Source organism: Pholis gunnellus (genome assembly GCF_910591455.1).
Source record: "Pholis gunnellus genome assembly, chromosome: 4".
In the NCBI taxonomy this organism is placed as follows: Eukaryota; Metazoa; Chordata; class Actinopteri; order Perciformes; family Pholidae; genus Pholis; species Pholis gunnellus.
The window spans coordinates 13,376,418-13,391,929 of NC_136530.1; the positions used below are offsets into that span (position 1 = coordinate 13,376,418).

Here is a 15,512-nt window from a genome sequence, read left to right on the forward strand (position 1 = left end):
AGCCCTCTCTTCCTCCTTGTTCCCTATCCACCCTTCTGAAGGACATGCCCCGAGTCAGGTCCCCTGTCGCGGACATAAAGTGACTTTGAAAGCAGGTAATTGGAAGTCATGATCCCCGGATCAATAACTGTCCGTCAGAAAATGAAAAGAAAAAGACAGAAGGGAGGGGAGGGAAAAGAAGCCTTGCGGTCTTGATTTCATTATCCCCACAGGGAGCTTTAGTCCCGTTTGTTTTTCTTTCTCCAGATCAATAATCAAAACAAAAATGGTGTCGTCTTCATTTTAAGTACCTTGATGGAGAGGACACCGAGTGGGATGAATAATTAAGGGTAGAGAGGAATGACGACAGATGAATAATAGTCAGTGTCAGAGGGAAGGAAGGCATGGGAGAGCTAGAACCAGGACTGGAGGGGGGAGACTCCAGTAAAAAGGTAGAGAGGTTTTCTAAAAAGGGAATCTGGTACTCGGATACACTAACGCTGTTATTCAGAGGGAGCACCAATGACGACATTAAATTTAAGTTTCTTGTAGTTGCTCAAAAGAAAAACTTTACATACAAATGATACCGATCTTAAAATATAAATATATTTACAATAAAATACACTCGCGGTTAAACAAATGTGCAATGACAAACACACACCTTTGTCGCTGGTCAGGTCTTGTTTGAGGATGGACAGAGGGGAGCGCATGGTTGGCTTGCTGAGGGGGTGACGGCGACTCTTCTTTACCTCTGTTGGCATCTTTATCTTGGAGAAGGATGCCTGATAAAACAAAAAGATTGTTTCATACCGTCTTATTTTTACATTTCTTGTCTGCTTTTAACTTTGCAATATACAGCAGTAATCACCAATTTCAAATTATAACATTTTATTTTATTTCAATATATTAAGAAAAGTGGTAATTAATGTGTTGTTTTGCTGTGGGCAAGTACTTTGTATAAATGCATTATTAGTACAGCTGTAACATTTTTCTATTAATTTGTTACAAAACAATATCACATAAATCTGTAGATTCTTTTTGTGGATTGAATTTGTGTATATTATCAATTAACCTACTTTAACTGAAACTTTAGCTTCAACTCTACTTTTAGATCAGCCAGCTAAATATTTGTGCAGTAAAATACCAACAACTATGGCTTGAGATTAATAAAGGTTTGCTGCCATGTTGGATACTAAGAACTTGTTACAACTCGGGGACAAATCTAATCAAGTGAAAGCCGAACAATCTAACACGGGTGGCACTCACATCCAGCTTGTTGTCTGCTGGGAGATCACCCTCCCCCTCTTCTGGTTGACCGACCATGAGGTTCTTTGAAGTCTTGATGCTGGATGTAGCAAACTGCTCAAATGCTTCCTCAAACCCAGTGATAGCGTTGTGGATAATTGACATCTTCTTCGACTTTTTCTGCTTCTTTTTCTCTGTGTCCTCTGTCAGGTTCTGTGGTTTGGCCTCGGGTTCTTGGCAAAAAAACAAACAAAGAAGAACATTAGAAGGGTAGTGATGGCTGTTGTGGCAACTCGAAAACCTGTTGCGACTATTTAGGGTGCGATGAATAGCAATTTAATACTCCAAAGGATTATTTATTGCTTGCAAAAGCCTCCATGTACGCCAGGGGAAGACGCACATGAGACTGAAGAGAAACGGGTTACATTGCAGCTTATAGTTGAATGTCATTCTTTGTTAGAAAAGAATTCAAGCTTATCAACAAGGTCAGAAAACTCTCGCTCCCCCTTTCAAATAACATTTACTTCGACAATTAACAGTTGAAATGATGAAGGCACCTGTACATGACAAGGTAGTACAATATTTAAACCATACATGGGTGTTTCATTTTAAGATTTCACACTTTCTCTCCTATGAGAGAAAGGCTTCATGCTTAGGTTATACTTCATTATGTTTCGGCAGCACATGAGTACTTAACACAACAATTCCCCTCGGAGCAGTGAGGGCTCATGAAAAAACTTTGAGGAGGCTGAACAGGTGATAGACAGCATGAGGTACTGAGATTATTAATGGGGTTGGGATTGAGCTGAGACAGGATGAATTTGGAATATTCCATCTGGAATGATTCTGATAGAGTTGAGCTATCCACATTTCATAACGCAGCTGCAGAAAGTTTAAGAGATCATGTCCACGTGAATCTAGTGACATGTTCTGGAATAAATCCTCATAACTTCCCGTTTCGTGTGTTTACAGAAACAAACAATCTCTTACTGCGTATATCGTCCTCACCCTCTACAGCTGGATTCTCTGCGACTTTGGCAGCAGCTTCGGCAGCCTCCTGCTCCTCACGCTCCATGGCCTCCAGGGTCATCATGGCCTCCATGGCTAGACGCTCCTCTCTCTCCTGCCTCCGTTGGGCCTCACGCTCCTCCACCTGACGTTGGTACTCGGCAGCATTTAACTCAATGCCTTCCTGCGCCAGCACCTTCACCTCCTCCAGCTTTAGACGACGGACTTGCTTCATCTTCTGCATGGCCCTGGAGTGAGATACGATGACCGTTAAATTATTAAATTCATATACACATATATATATATATATATATATATATATATATATATATATATATATTGCATTCAAACTAATAATGTGCAGATTCGTATATGCATATGAAACATGTGGATCAAAACCTTCCCTCCATGTTGCCAGCACCCAGAGCTCCCCACGTATTTGCCATTTGGCTTTATGGCTGTTGTTTAAACTACAAATTGTACATCAGCATTTATTTTTGTTTTTGAACAGCCCTAGAGGCGGCAAAAGTCCACCAGATGACTTTTGATGGCAATTAAGCAGGTAGCTCTGGGTGGTGTTGTTCATTTGCATATACTACCCACATTGTAATGATACAAAGCTGGTTACAAATTGCCAAAGTCCTCCTTCAAGGCAATATATATAGTGTGACCTCTCACCTTCTCAGGACATTTGCTCTGTGGTTTACACGTTGCTCCCTCCAGCGCTCTAGCTCGGGGCTGCTGAGCCCAGTGGCCTTAAGGTGGTCCAACACCGCCGTGTCTTTGCCCTGCTTCCACATCTCGTAGCGATCTGGCTGCAAGCAGCGCACAAACACGTCCATGGAGATCTTCACCATGTCTTTACGACAGGTACACTGGAGAAAAACAAGCAGAGAAGGAAGAGATGCCTGTATGTTAAGACTAGAGAATAGCTACAAGCAAACAAGCCTCCTCCTCTACAGGGAATACTGGTGTTTGTCTACAGATGGAGCAGGTGCTACACATTTTACAATATTACTGACGAAGAATCCCAAACAAAAGAATGGAAGGGGTTGGTGAAAAGCGCGTCACTGCAGAAATTCCATTTGACAGAGAGATTGTTCTTGAACTGAAATTTGATGTAAAGAATTTGTTTTATAATTATTGCATCATTAGATATATTAGTATGACAAGTGTGCTAGGCACTCTGCCAGGAACGTGTCTTTATACTCCCCGCTGAAGAGGTTTTACTCTTTGCAATGAACAAGTAAACATTATGAATATGCTCCAATTCTGCATTTGAAACATTATGTATGCAAATCACATTAATTATGATACACCTGACATAACTTGATTTCATCCTAATTATATCCCAGAATGGAGGGAGCTACAATAGCAAGGTTACATTTATGTAGCCAGTGAATGAGGTTGTAGGGTTATAGGGCGACTGTGACTGAGTGGAGAGCCGGGCCGTCTTTCAATCAGAGGGTTGGTGGTTCAAACCCCGCCTCCGGCTCCGGCACCACTGGTTGCATGTCGATGTGTCCTTGAGCAAGACACTTAACCCCCGAATTTACCTACGGTATGATAACATCTGAATTATAAATTGCTTTGAATAAAAGCATCAGCTAAATGACTGTAATGAAATGTAATGTAATGGTTGACAGCTGTATTTGCTAATGGTAGTGATCATAATCATAATTAGTGGAGTGAGAGGAGCATTTTGTGCACGAACAAGTAAAAAGAGTCAGGCTCCGAGCCTATCACAACAGCTGTATAAAGATAAAGACAAACCAAAAGTGGCGACTGTTTTAGTTTTTAGGTTTAGCTCTATTGAGCACAGAAACAATGACATGCGCCGAGTTTGTTGTGCTGCATCTGGTGAAAGCTGATTGAGGCAAGATGAAAGATAGAAAGTGGGCTGAAAAGGTTTGAATAATACATCACTATAATCTCTGTCTGGCCATAAGTGTATAGTTGAGTAGCCAATAATTGGTGTCCCATGGGGATGTAAATGTGCATCAGGCTAAAAGATGGTAGTGAGTCAAATGGCAGGTAATAAGACTTTGGTCAATGTGGTACTGTGTAGATGGTAATTTTGGCCATGTGCAGATAGTTCAGGTGTAAATGAGCGCTATCTGTGTGAGATAGCCGTATCCTATAACTACTCACACCTCAAGGTGCCTCCACAAACCTTAATAATGGCATTACGCATCAAAGAATCATTCTGCTGAGTAGAGAAGGGAGGAGCTGTAAAAATGAAACCACAGTGCCGAATAGAATGCAAGGTAAAGCAGAGAAAAGTTTGGGAACGAAGGAAACAAAAGGAAGGAGATGAAACAAACAAAGACGGGTGAGGACAGACACGAAAATATTTCCTTTTGTGTTTTGCTTGCTGCTAAAAACCTGGCCCTATTATTTTATGAGCTGTACTGAGAGCCTTATGTTCAATTACTGGAAACACGGCGACTCAGCCTCCCCAGCAAAACAATATCCAGCCTACATCTCATCCAGACACCACTTGACAGACGGAAACATAAAAATAGGGTGTGGAGTGGAAGGTGTTGGAGCAGAAAGTGGGAGGGCAGAAGGGGGGCGAGTGAGCATGGGTGCAGCTGATTGCTACCATCACGACACCTTTAGCGAAAACATCAACATGCCATGAAAAATACAAATGCAAAAGAACGCAAAATAAGTGTTGCTCCAACACTGATTGTACTTGGCAAAATGTGCGATTATCATTTGTAAAAAGGATATAAAAGGCTCATTTTATTTTTATGAAACTATTAAGAGGTTATGGAGATTGTTGCCATCCTCAAGGGCCAAGACGAGTTACACTTTATTATCTTATAAAAACTTAATTAGAGGAGGGAAACAGATTTGGAGATGCACAAGATGTGGGAAAACAAAAACTGGCCCTGAGGCAGCCGGTCAATGAGCCCTGAAGTATACTTGGGCTCCTAATGAAGCTAAATCGTTGGAGTCACAGAAGACCTCGAGCCTGGGGACTTGATGAATTAGTGGACACATTGGATGTGCCAAGTACTAATAACAAAACAGGCTTGTATTCTGACCTGTCTGACCCAGCCAACAGTGACTGGGAAAATATAATTATTCAAAATTCTTGATGCTTGCTTTGATGCCGCTGTGACTGATGAGGACAGAAATAAGCAGAATGAAGATCCTAAGAAACAAGAAGTATTGGTGAGGGGATTTGAAATAGGTAAAATGCAGGACACACTGAACAGCAGTCCTTTATATCTTCCAGCGGCTCATGCTGTTAAAACCTACTGTGCAATGAGACAAAAACATATCTGCAGCTTAAGTTGCCCGTTGCTGTTCAACAAATGTTTCTACGGTTTGAATACGGACTAAATTGCACTCATTTTCCCTCCTCACACTTATTTTGTCCCTCATTTATCTCCTAATAAACACCCCCATTCACCAGCAGCTGCTTAACATGCTGAATAGAAAGGGGGAGATTAAATAAACTGTAAGCCATGTAGAAATGTTAATTAATGGGTGGTGTATGGCTTTCACAGCTGTAGACTGCAACTGTGTGCATAGCAAACAGTATAACTAGCACTGCATTGCTGCATCCATAGAGCTTATGGTTTCTCTTGTAAATGTCTGCAACATTTCTACTGTGATGAAACGGCATCCACTAATCTCACTGTGTGTCTCCGTCATTGATTACAATATGGCTGCCCTCTATTGGCAGTGAATGGTGGCAGGGTAGACTGGGTATTACACGGCTTGCCTTGAAACTGAAGTCGCCAATCATTTTTATGGTCATTACCAAATATAAAAACCTAGTTTGCTCAAAAAAAACATTGAAAATGTCTTTTCTTTTTTTTGTCCTTGGCTCTCTGCAGCGTTTGCTACAATAACAATCATGCTTTATTATCCGTTCGCAGTAAGCCGACCACACATCTAAAATAATGCGTTTAGTTGATTGGTAATCATGGACATAGGTTACACATAAACCAAGTCTAATACAAATTCTGTATGTCTAGTCACAACGTGTCTGGGTTGGCCCAAACAACAATGTTTTGTTAAAAGACAGAGTGGGTCCTCTGCAATTCACTTTTAGGATGAAAAAGTGATGCGATTTAGTCGGGGAACTGAGAGGATGATTTCTGCTCCTCGCGCAGACAGAAAAATCACAGCGGAAGCCTGAGGGAGCAGCAGCAAAGTGTGACAAAGCACCAAACGAACGGAGGGAGGCTTTCATTGAGAAAACTACGGACCAGAACACAGAAACTGATAACATTCAGCAACATAATGGTGCTGCAGACATAACTGTTTTCAGAAATAATCTGTAAGGTTATTTTTCCATCTTCAGTGGGCTCAATGCTGAGCTGTTTGCTAACAAACTTGTACAGGTTAAGTATGTAACTCAGTGTGGCTACTAGTACAGCTACTTCCTGCTTTAAGTTAGTTTCCTGTTTATTCCAAACTAACTAGTTTAAATGTTTACCTGCATTTATTTCTAAGCACACTTTGGCAATTGGTGACCAGATCAAGATGGGCTAAACGTCTGAGTTTTTGTCCCTGGCATCTATAGTGAATGTGATTTTCTGTGCATGGATATTGATGGCTGGTACATTATTGTTCTGATTTGGTGTTAGCTGATCCCTACAAAAGTCGACTAAAGTCAACGGCCTGTTTGAAGTTATTTGAGTGAGATGCTGAACCCCTGTGATACTTTATAAAAAAAATAAAAACAAAAAAAAAGGCTTATACCTAATCTAATGCATATTCAGGAAGGTTGAGGACAAGGTTAATGAAGACTTCAATGTCGGAAATAATAGAAGTATAAGTAGATGCACACACAGCTTGCGAGTGGTGCTGACAGTGGGCCTGCTTTGACCGCAAAGTGTGTGTTCGCTTGGTAATTCAGACAGATGGGTCAGCAGTTGGGGAGTCTGTATTTAAGAAGACTGACATGAAGCATGCCCACACTCTCTCTCTCTCTCTCTCTCTCGCTCTGTGTGTGCTGGCAGCCCTCAAACAGTGACAAATTCAATCTTGAGCCCCATCGTTCACTGTCCTGTTTGGCGCCGACAGAATAAAGCTCAGTGGGGAGAGGACGGAGGAGGGAGGGGAGACAGCCAAACGAGTTAACAGATGACTGTTTGAGCTTAAGACAGAGGGGGAGGATTGGGGGAGTTCGAAAGACCAAGAGAGAAACGAGAGACTTCATTGTTGCCAAGCAAGTGGCTGGCAGAGGCCAGCTATATCAAACCCAATTTCTCACTGAAAATGAACTACAATTATTTTTAGGACTCTATGTACGACGACATTACTTAAAGCCAACCTTTGTAACATTTTGCTATTCAGCTGTCAGACAGGTTAATGCTAAAAGAACAAACGGTGCAAAAGCTTCCACGTTCTAAGTGTATTGAATTGACCGAGGCTGCATTATATTGCTTAGAAGAACAAGTCGTTTCCTTTTTCAAAAGTTCATGGTCTCTAGCATAAGGGCTGGGTTGTATTTAAAGGTTTATTCAAAAACTTGGCTGCCAAGAGCTTAATAACAGGTGGTCCACTTTATGTGTTCCTCCAGGCATTTGGAATAAAATATCAAAGACATTTACATTTTCTACAGACCGATACACTATCGAGATGTATCTGTAGTTACTGCTCTAACTTTACTCTTGACAACTGAAACCTTGACACAGAAAACTTAGTGAACTTGCTTTTTCCTGATTGATTTTTTTTGTATGTAAGGAGAAAGGCTTGGTTGGTGCCCAAAAAATCCAAATGGTTCAAGAAAATCTTAGTTCTTAAAAAGTGCCCACTTATTAAAGATACATTTTTGACAGCCAAACACAGTGAAGGGGCATCGAGCCTTCCTTCTTACTCAATTATTCATGAGTGAGGGAGTCTGAATGGGTTTAAGTTTTTGCTCGAGGACAAGCACAACGGCTACTGTCTGGACTGAATTTAAGCAGCACTGGTTATCGGACAATCTCTGTGCTACCACACCGCCCCAAGAGAATGAAGTAGTCTGTGGGCAAGATGAAGAGAAAAAAGGTGGACAGGCAGAGAGAGCCAAGCTGTTCTCCTTCATATTCCTCTGACTGCGTGAGTCTTGCCGCACTGACAATTTGTCGACTTGGATTAGCAGTGCAGAGTGGACCGCTCTTTTGTATTACGCTGAGACAAGTGTAGCGCCGGATGCTCCCTTGAGCGCTGGATGGAGGGAAGACCACTGGAGCCTGGACTAGTGGTTCTTAAATTATAAGGGGCCACATGGGTAAAGTAGGAAGGCGAAAATGAGAAAGAGGGAAGAAAGGACGGACATGTAGTTCTGCAAACTGGCACCTCATGAATCCGACATGCAGCCAAGTAGAGAGAAAGCAAGGATGTGAACACTCGCACGTAAGGAAAGAGAGGAGGAAGTGAACAAGAACATTTAGAGGAATGTATATAAAAGGAGACAAGGAGGAAGGTTCTTCCAGAGGACATTGGATATGGGCTCCCGTCTATAACCGACCCATGCCCTGTCAATTTCATGCTCAGCAGCCCACGGGCAAGGAGGCAGCTTGCGTCAATGCAGGAATGCGGGGGTACGGTTAGTGTCGGTAACAGATGGTGTGAAGCGGAGAGGCACACGCTGCTTTTATATTTCGATATGATCTATTACTTCATCCCTTCAGAGAACCAAACAGCCAAAGCAAGAAGGCTGTGAAGTTGCTGCTGAATTATACATCGGATCAAACCTGTTCAAGTGCAGTGTCTACGTTTGCCCGCAGGCTGTTTGTGTGGTGATGATGACGACATTGGTGGAGGTTTCCAATTTCACATAACTTAATTGTCCAGCTTTCACGACGTGGAATTTATCACTATTACCTCTTTTACAGTGACACTGTCTCTCAATGACACAGGACTGAATAAAAACGCACACCTGTCCGTCTTATCTTACCTGGGTAGCCATTTTGCCGTAGTCGACCCAGCGAAGGGTGGCAAAGTTTGTGGACTCTGCGCAGTTGAAGCCATGGTTGAAGCCAGCATGGTAGCCGTAGGGAAAGGTGACCATAAACTCTCCTTCATTCTGAGTTATCTGTTCAAACAGCGAGAAAAACAGAACAAGACTTACAAATCTTCACATGTTACGATTATTTTTATTTTTTTAAAACACTTTGTTTAAAAGACAACACTTGTTCCTCAAGTTTACGTCCAGTTTTTATAAATATCGTCATTTCTTGATGTTCTTTATTGGACTTTTTATTTTGTAGAGGCGTTCTTCAGTAGCAATGATCATATGAAAACCTCGAACACAGAAAACTTTCTGACATGTTTTTGTTTTGTCTAAGTTTAAATCACTTATTTCAATAACTGTGTTGACTCAGTGTTTCCCATTAGACTATGGCAGCCCGTCAAAGTCTGATTTGTCTCGCGACAGTTTAATAATAAACCGAAAATATTTTTACACTCAACAGATGGGCTGGCTGGCCCTCTCCTGGCACACTGTAGTGGTGCGCAGCGACTGGCTATAGTTCAGCTGGGAAAGTGGTTCACCGCTCTGGCTATGTCAGCTTTACAGTCCTCACCCGGACCGCTGCTGCTTGCTGGGGCCCTGAACTTAGTCGCTCCCTGCGAGGAGTGACAGAGCGCCCAGTTCCCGACGTCCCAACCTTTTTATCTTTTATTATTGTATTACATTTATTTCTGACGTGTCCAACTGTCTCACTGAGCTTTCTGTTTGTGAACTCTGTGTTTAAAGGTGTTATATAAATAACGTTATTACACCTGTCTTGAAACACAGACCCGGTCTCGTTTCCCATGCTTGGTGAGTGTGACTTTTTGTCATCACCATTCATATTTAAACAACTTATGATTAAACTATTTACTAGAGCACAGTGACATTTTTTTTTACTATTTATCAAGATATTTAAAAGCACCAAAAAAAGTATACTCATTTCAAGTAATATGGTGGGTCCGTTTCATTGGATCATAATTATTGATTAATGAGTTCATCACTTTTATGTTGCAGCTGGTTAAGCTGTAACTCATTTTAACTACTTGATCCTCTCAATAATTAGGCTATGTACTACTTAATAATACATCATAGTTTATTAGTGGATTTATATTTTGTATTAAGAATCTGAATCTGCAAAGTAGCTAGGAACTAATATTGTCCAGTAAATCTAGTGGAGTTAAAAGTGCAATGATTCCCTCTGAGATGTGATGGAGCAGATGTATAAAGTTTCGTAGTTTAGAAATATTCAAGTAAAGTATGAGTACCTTAAAATTATACTTAAGTACAGTTCCTGCGTAGCCTAAATGTACAGTATCAGTTCTATTTGCCACTATGCAGGTGAATGTTATTTTTCCATTTTAAATGTATTTTCTTCCACTCATCCGGGTCGCGGGGGCAGCAGGCTTATAAAATATTCCTCCTGGGGAACCCAGAGCCCTTTCCAGACCAAATTAACCCCTTTTGCTTTAATCTTATTAATGAAGCATCGTTTGAGATTAACACATGTAATACTTACAGCTGTGACTCCAAATTTTCCGTCAATTAAAGTATTATCCGATCTTTTTCTAATACATATTCTATTATCACTCATGAGTCTAACAACCGCAGCAACTTTTCTCTAAGCTTTTCTGACTTGCGAGCAAAATGAATTCAGCCTAACATGACTGCTCCTCCAAGGGCTTGAGTGTCTTCCCATGAGCTCAGAGTTATTCTGAGAATGTTTAAAAATGTGAAGACAAGTTAAGCACATTCTTTTTTTTTTTTTTTTATGTGTTGCCCCAAAACTTAAGCCCTATATGTCTGGTTGTGGATCGCAACTTCTTTGTGAAGTCTGGATCCAGGCATTCAAGCGACACATCAAGCCAGACAAGGTGACAGGCATGCAGGGAGAAACGGGGGTAGAGGCTGAGAGTCAGAGACAAACTTCCTCAACTAAAGGCAGTGGTTCCGATATCAAACATCCCTTTTTACTTCTGCAAAAACGCAAGCAGACGATTTTATTTTTACACATAAATCGAGAGGAGTACTGTAGGTGTGTAACGAGTAACATGTTCACCGTGATAATGACGTCCTGAGGGGGGAGTGAAAAGATAACTGGGGTTCAGGTTGAAGGGGGGGGGGGGGGGACCCTCTGCGACAGTGTGGAGAACTTTGTATGCCGGCTCTGTGCCACTTTTTTCTTTTTCCTCAATCTTCTATCAGTTTTTGCATTGTGAAGATGTATATTGCCTACCGACTAGAACAAAAACAAAAAGAATGCCAATCAATTTCCTATGAGAGACACGACCGAAGATCACTTCTCCTACTGTATCAATGGTGCAGCCTGCAGCAGTTGTGGTGTTTGCATCAAAGCTGAGCCACTAACCTCCTGTGTGCGTAGCCATTCGGCATTCAAAATAAGCCCACTCCTTCTTATGAAAGACCCACAAATGTTATCAGGCAGCAAGCAGTCAGGAATACATAACTTAACTTCCTCTTTCAAACATGATATATTATAAGCTTCTTTATTATTTCCATATCAATGCCTTCGCCACGTCTTGACACGACTGAGTATGTGTGTGTGTGTGTAGATGTGAAGGTCTTTGCCTTTGTAGCAGGCCATGTATAACCCCAACGTCCCGGGACCGACTCCAGCTTTGGGACCTCTGATGCATGTCATACTCCTCTCGGCCAAAAATGCTTTTGAAATGCATGCATTGTTAAAGCAATGAGAATTATGCTGTGGCCTATGCACTGTTACAGATTTTATACCATAGAAATATTTATGCAGTCTCTTGACATACATTTATTAGAGTCCTGTGACCAGGGAACAGCTTTCTTTGTTGGAGTGTTAAGCCAAGCACTTGAGTTAGCAGACGAGAGAGTAGGGAGAATGTTGAATGATGTTGTGCCAACCCATTTAAAAAAGAAAGGTAAGCAAGTGGCTCTAACTTTAGGCATGCGTCGTGACGGTCCTTCAATACTGGCTGAAGCAAAGCTGCAGAAGCTTCTAACAGTAACACAGAGATTGTCCCCTTGCACTCAGACCAACATGAACACTATTTTCTCAAAGAGATCTAAAAAGAAATGTCCTTTTACGTGATGCAACACGGACCAGTCGGCACTCACCCTGTCGAAGGGAATGCCGTATTTCTTCAGGATTGAGGGAGATAACAGCGTCATCTTGTGTCGAAGGAAGGCGTCGCAGCCTTGGGAGCTGCCGGGGAAGAAGCCTGCAGGGGGTGACAGCGAACACGGAATATTTAACGTATTTCACCAAAAATCCAGATAAAAACCAAATTATTTGTTAAACCCATGAAAAGCTATAGAAATACCAGGAGGCTCTACGACAACAAACTGAACGTAGCCATATGTGCTGTGTACCTGTCTTTCTTTCCATCATATACGGATACAAATTCCTGTACATACATGTTGTTCAGCATGAATTGATAACCAGCAAATAGTGTTTGCCTGCTTCAAATCAAAGTAAACAACGTAGCAGCGTCTGAATGGCGGCGAGGTACATCACTGTGTGTTCTGGCGGTTCCGTTAGCTGTTAGCAATTAGTCAAACACACACCGTCTACCGTCGTAGATGCACTCAGTTGTGTTTTCACTAGCGGCCCGCAGAGTCACACACTCAGTCACAGAAACACGGACTCACAGTCTCAGTCACTCTCAGTCACAGAAACACAGACTCACAGTCACTCTGTCACGGACACGGACTCGCACACACACACACACACACACACACACACAATTGCATGATCCTCCTTGCAGAGATTATAATAAGGATCGTGGTTTTGAAATGTTAAGAGAAACTTCTTTGTGGTGTGTGTGAATAAGCTATCGTCTAGTGACAGGATATAGGTGGCGAGTGTTCAATAGAAAGATTGAGGATGTTCAGCAATTTCAAGGTGATCAGTTAAGAGCCGACACTAATGCAGCAGTTGGTCCTGAAAACCTTTGATTATCATAATCATATTCCAGTCCCACAATCACCCTCATGTTACAATGCCCATCCCTGTGGTATTGCAACAATTTCAAACATTATCACTTACTTCTCAACTCTGATCAATGATTTTCTCGGATAGATAGGTAGAAAACAAAATCGCTATGCCACTAATTCTGCTTTCAAAAGCTAGAAAACACCAATATTCTGCTTAAAATTTGGTTTCCCAGTGTAGCATTCAAGAGACGACTTTCCACCATTATTAGATGTGTGAATGGGGAAACAATCAGCAGTGCTGCCACAATATTTGCACCTCACTCTTATACTGAAACTGCAGCCTAGTAGTTTTATGATCATCTAACCTTCAGACCGTCAACCTTTAGGCTACAACTTAGATTCAAAACATGCACAATACAAAAAAAAGATAATACTTGTAAAATAAATGTGCAAAAAACAGATAACCTGTGTGTCACTTAAAGGCAAAATCACGAAACATGTTTTGCATTTGATTTTAAAAAAATCTGTTCACACGCTGTAGAATTAGCAATCAGATTTGTATGCTAGAAATGGTTATTTGGTGGTTGTTTTCATATATGTATTGGATGTTTTATGTATTTTGATTCAAAAGGTTTCTTACGTTTCTAACGGAAGACATTAGAAAACCTTTTAGTAATAGGATGCTGCTTTAGGGAAGGTTTTTGGCAGTTTTGGAAGAGGGCTTAGTTGGCAGGTAAATATTTAAAGAATGCCAGATAAGCTTTGCCAATTAGGCCAAAAAGATTTCTGCAGCAGAAATGTAGCTATGTTTCCACTATTATTGTTAATCCCACAACCTGGAAAAGGAAATCCGGTTTCCCCTCGACATGGGCTTGAATTACGCTATTGCTCAAAGTGTGGAATAATGACATTACCGCAGTAACTGTCAATGCATTGTTTGTGCGCCTCCAGGTTGGATCTCTGCTGGATTACATTTGGGCACAAAAAGACTACTGCACAAAGCTGGGACTGGGTACTGTGACTTCCAATAATCTTTGTCCCATTCGGCACAACCATAAAAAAATAAAATAAAAAAAAGATTTACTTTGAAATGGCAGGCAATTGTGTGCATAGATATTGCACTATTAATTCTACGAAGCAGCAGCACTAACAAGATTGGAAGACAGAGGCTACCAATTGTCTTTATAGTCTTGTCTTCATTTGAAAACCTCAATCAATATAAAAAAAATAAAAATAAAACGACATTTGATACAGTCCTATCTGCTGGCCAATCCAGTCGAACACGAGAGAACCAGAACACCGCCACTATTTCTGAAACATGGGGTGGTAGCAGCTGGGGCTGGGGGAACACAACGGAGGGGAAGTGGGTAAGGAGCTGCTGCAGGAGAAGCAGCGGCTCTCCACAGCAACAGCAGAGACAGCATATCTGAATATTTCCTTTCAATGTGTAGATTAATAAGATAAAAAGCGAATATTTCTGGTACTGACTAGTGAGGGTAGAAATCACGTACGTCCCCCCTAACTAGGGATGCACCAATACAATACCAATATGGTGCCACCAGTCAGTATCGGGACTGAGGGAGTTGGATCGGCGAATCCCGAATAAAAACACCAACTGCTTTGAGATCATAATATGCTCCTCTGACATATTGGGTTTTCAAAGCCACAACTCTGTCTAACAAAAGGCTCACTTCAGCTCTTGGAGACAGAGACTCTGCCTCAGCATAATCAAAAGAAAAGAATTCTCCTCCATCGCTCACTCTCCCACTCTTTACCGTCTGTGCCCGCCAGTGCCTCAAAGGGGGGTCCATCCAAGCCTCCAACCAGTTAAAGTTTAATGTGACTGACAGTATAATCGGCACCCATTTCATCCTTCATTTTCACTGCATTGTTTCAGCCTCTGTTCCACCCTACAAAGCAAGAGAGGGAGAGAGGGCTTCTGTTCTCTCATCGCCCGCCTGCTTGTCGGAGCTGATAAAAAGGTGAATAATGTGCGGAGAGAGCGCGGGTATTAATCCCCATTAAAATGCAGCTGGCTCTCTGAGCTCTCCACGGGGTGATATTAACTTAAAGGCTTCATTCTGTCCTTTTCAGTTTGAAAATTAAGTTCCTGCCTTCAACTCTGCTGCCCCCCCCATCCAGACACCCCCACCAAAAAAAAAAGAGTCTGAAGCCATGACTGAAATAATGCGGAGATGAGGAGTGATAAGACCAACGGCTGTCGCTGTGTCAAATGTTTGGAGAGGAGTTTTCAAGTAACAAGACCATTGTCCCAGCCCCATTAGGAATTCCTACTACACTCATAACTGCCTTTTTAGGACCTCGTAAACAGTTGGCTACCTTTGCTGACGATGGCTTTGATAGGACAGTGGGTGCTTGTTAAATA

General features: G+C 41.7%; 1 protein-coding gene across 2 annotated transcripts in view; it reads right to left on the minus strand.

Moving 5' to 3' along the window:
* The window catches only part of kdm4b (lysine (K)-specific demethylase 4B), a 45,838-nt gene that overhangs the window by 15,946 nt on the left and 14,380 nt on the right, over window positions 1–15,512 (minus strand). For both annotated transcript variants that reach the window (XM_079158043.1, XM_079158044.1), the window contains exons 7-12: window positions 12,308–12,411; window positions 9,143–9,280; window positions 2,911–3,107; window positions 2,233–2,480; window positions 1,246–1,457; window positions 641–761 (exon numbers count right to left, since the gene is read on the minus strand). In XM_079158043.1, coding sequence (XP_079014169.1) covers window positions 641–761; window positions 1,246–1,457; window positions 2,233–2,480; window positions 2,911–3,107; window positions 9,143–9,280; window positions 12,308–12,411 — 1,020 coding nt within the window. The remainder of the gene's footprint in view (window positions 1–640; window positions 762–1,245; window positions 1,458–2,232; window positions 2,481–2,910; window positions 3,108–9,142; window positions 9,281–12,307; window positions 12,412–15,512) is intronic.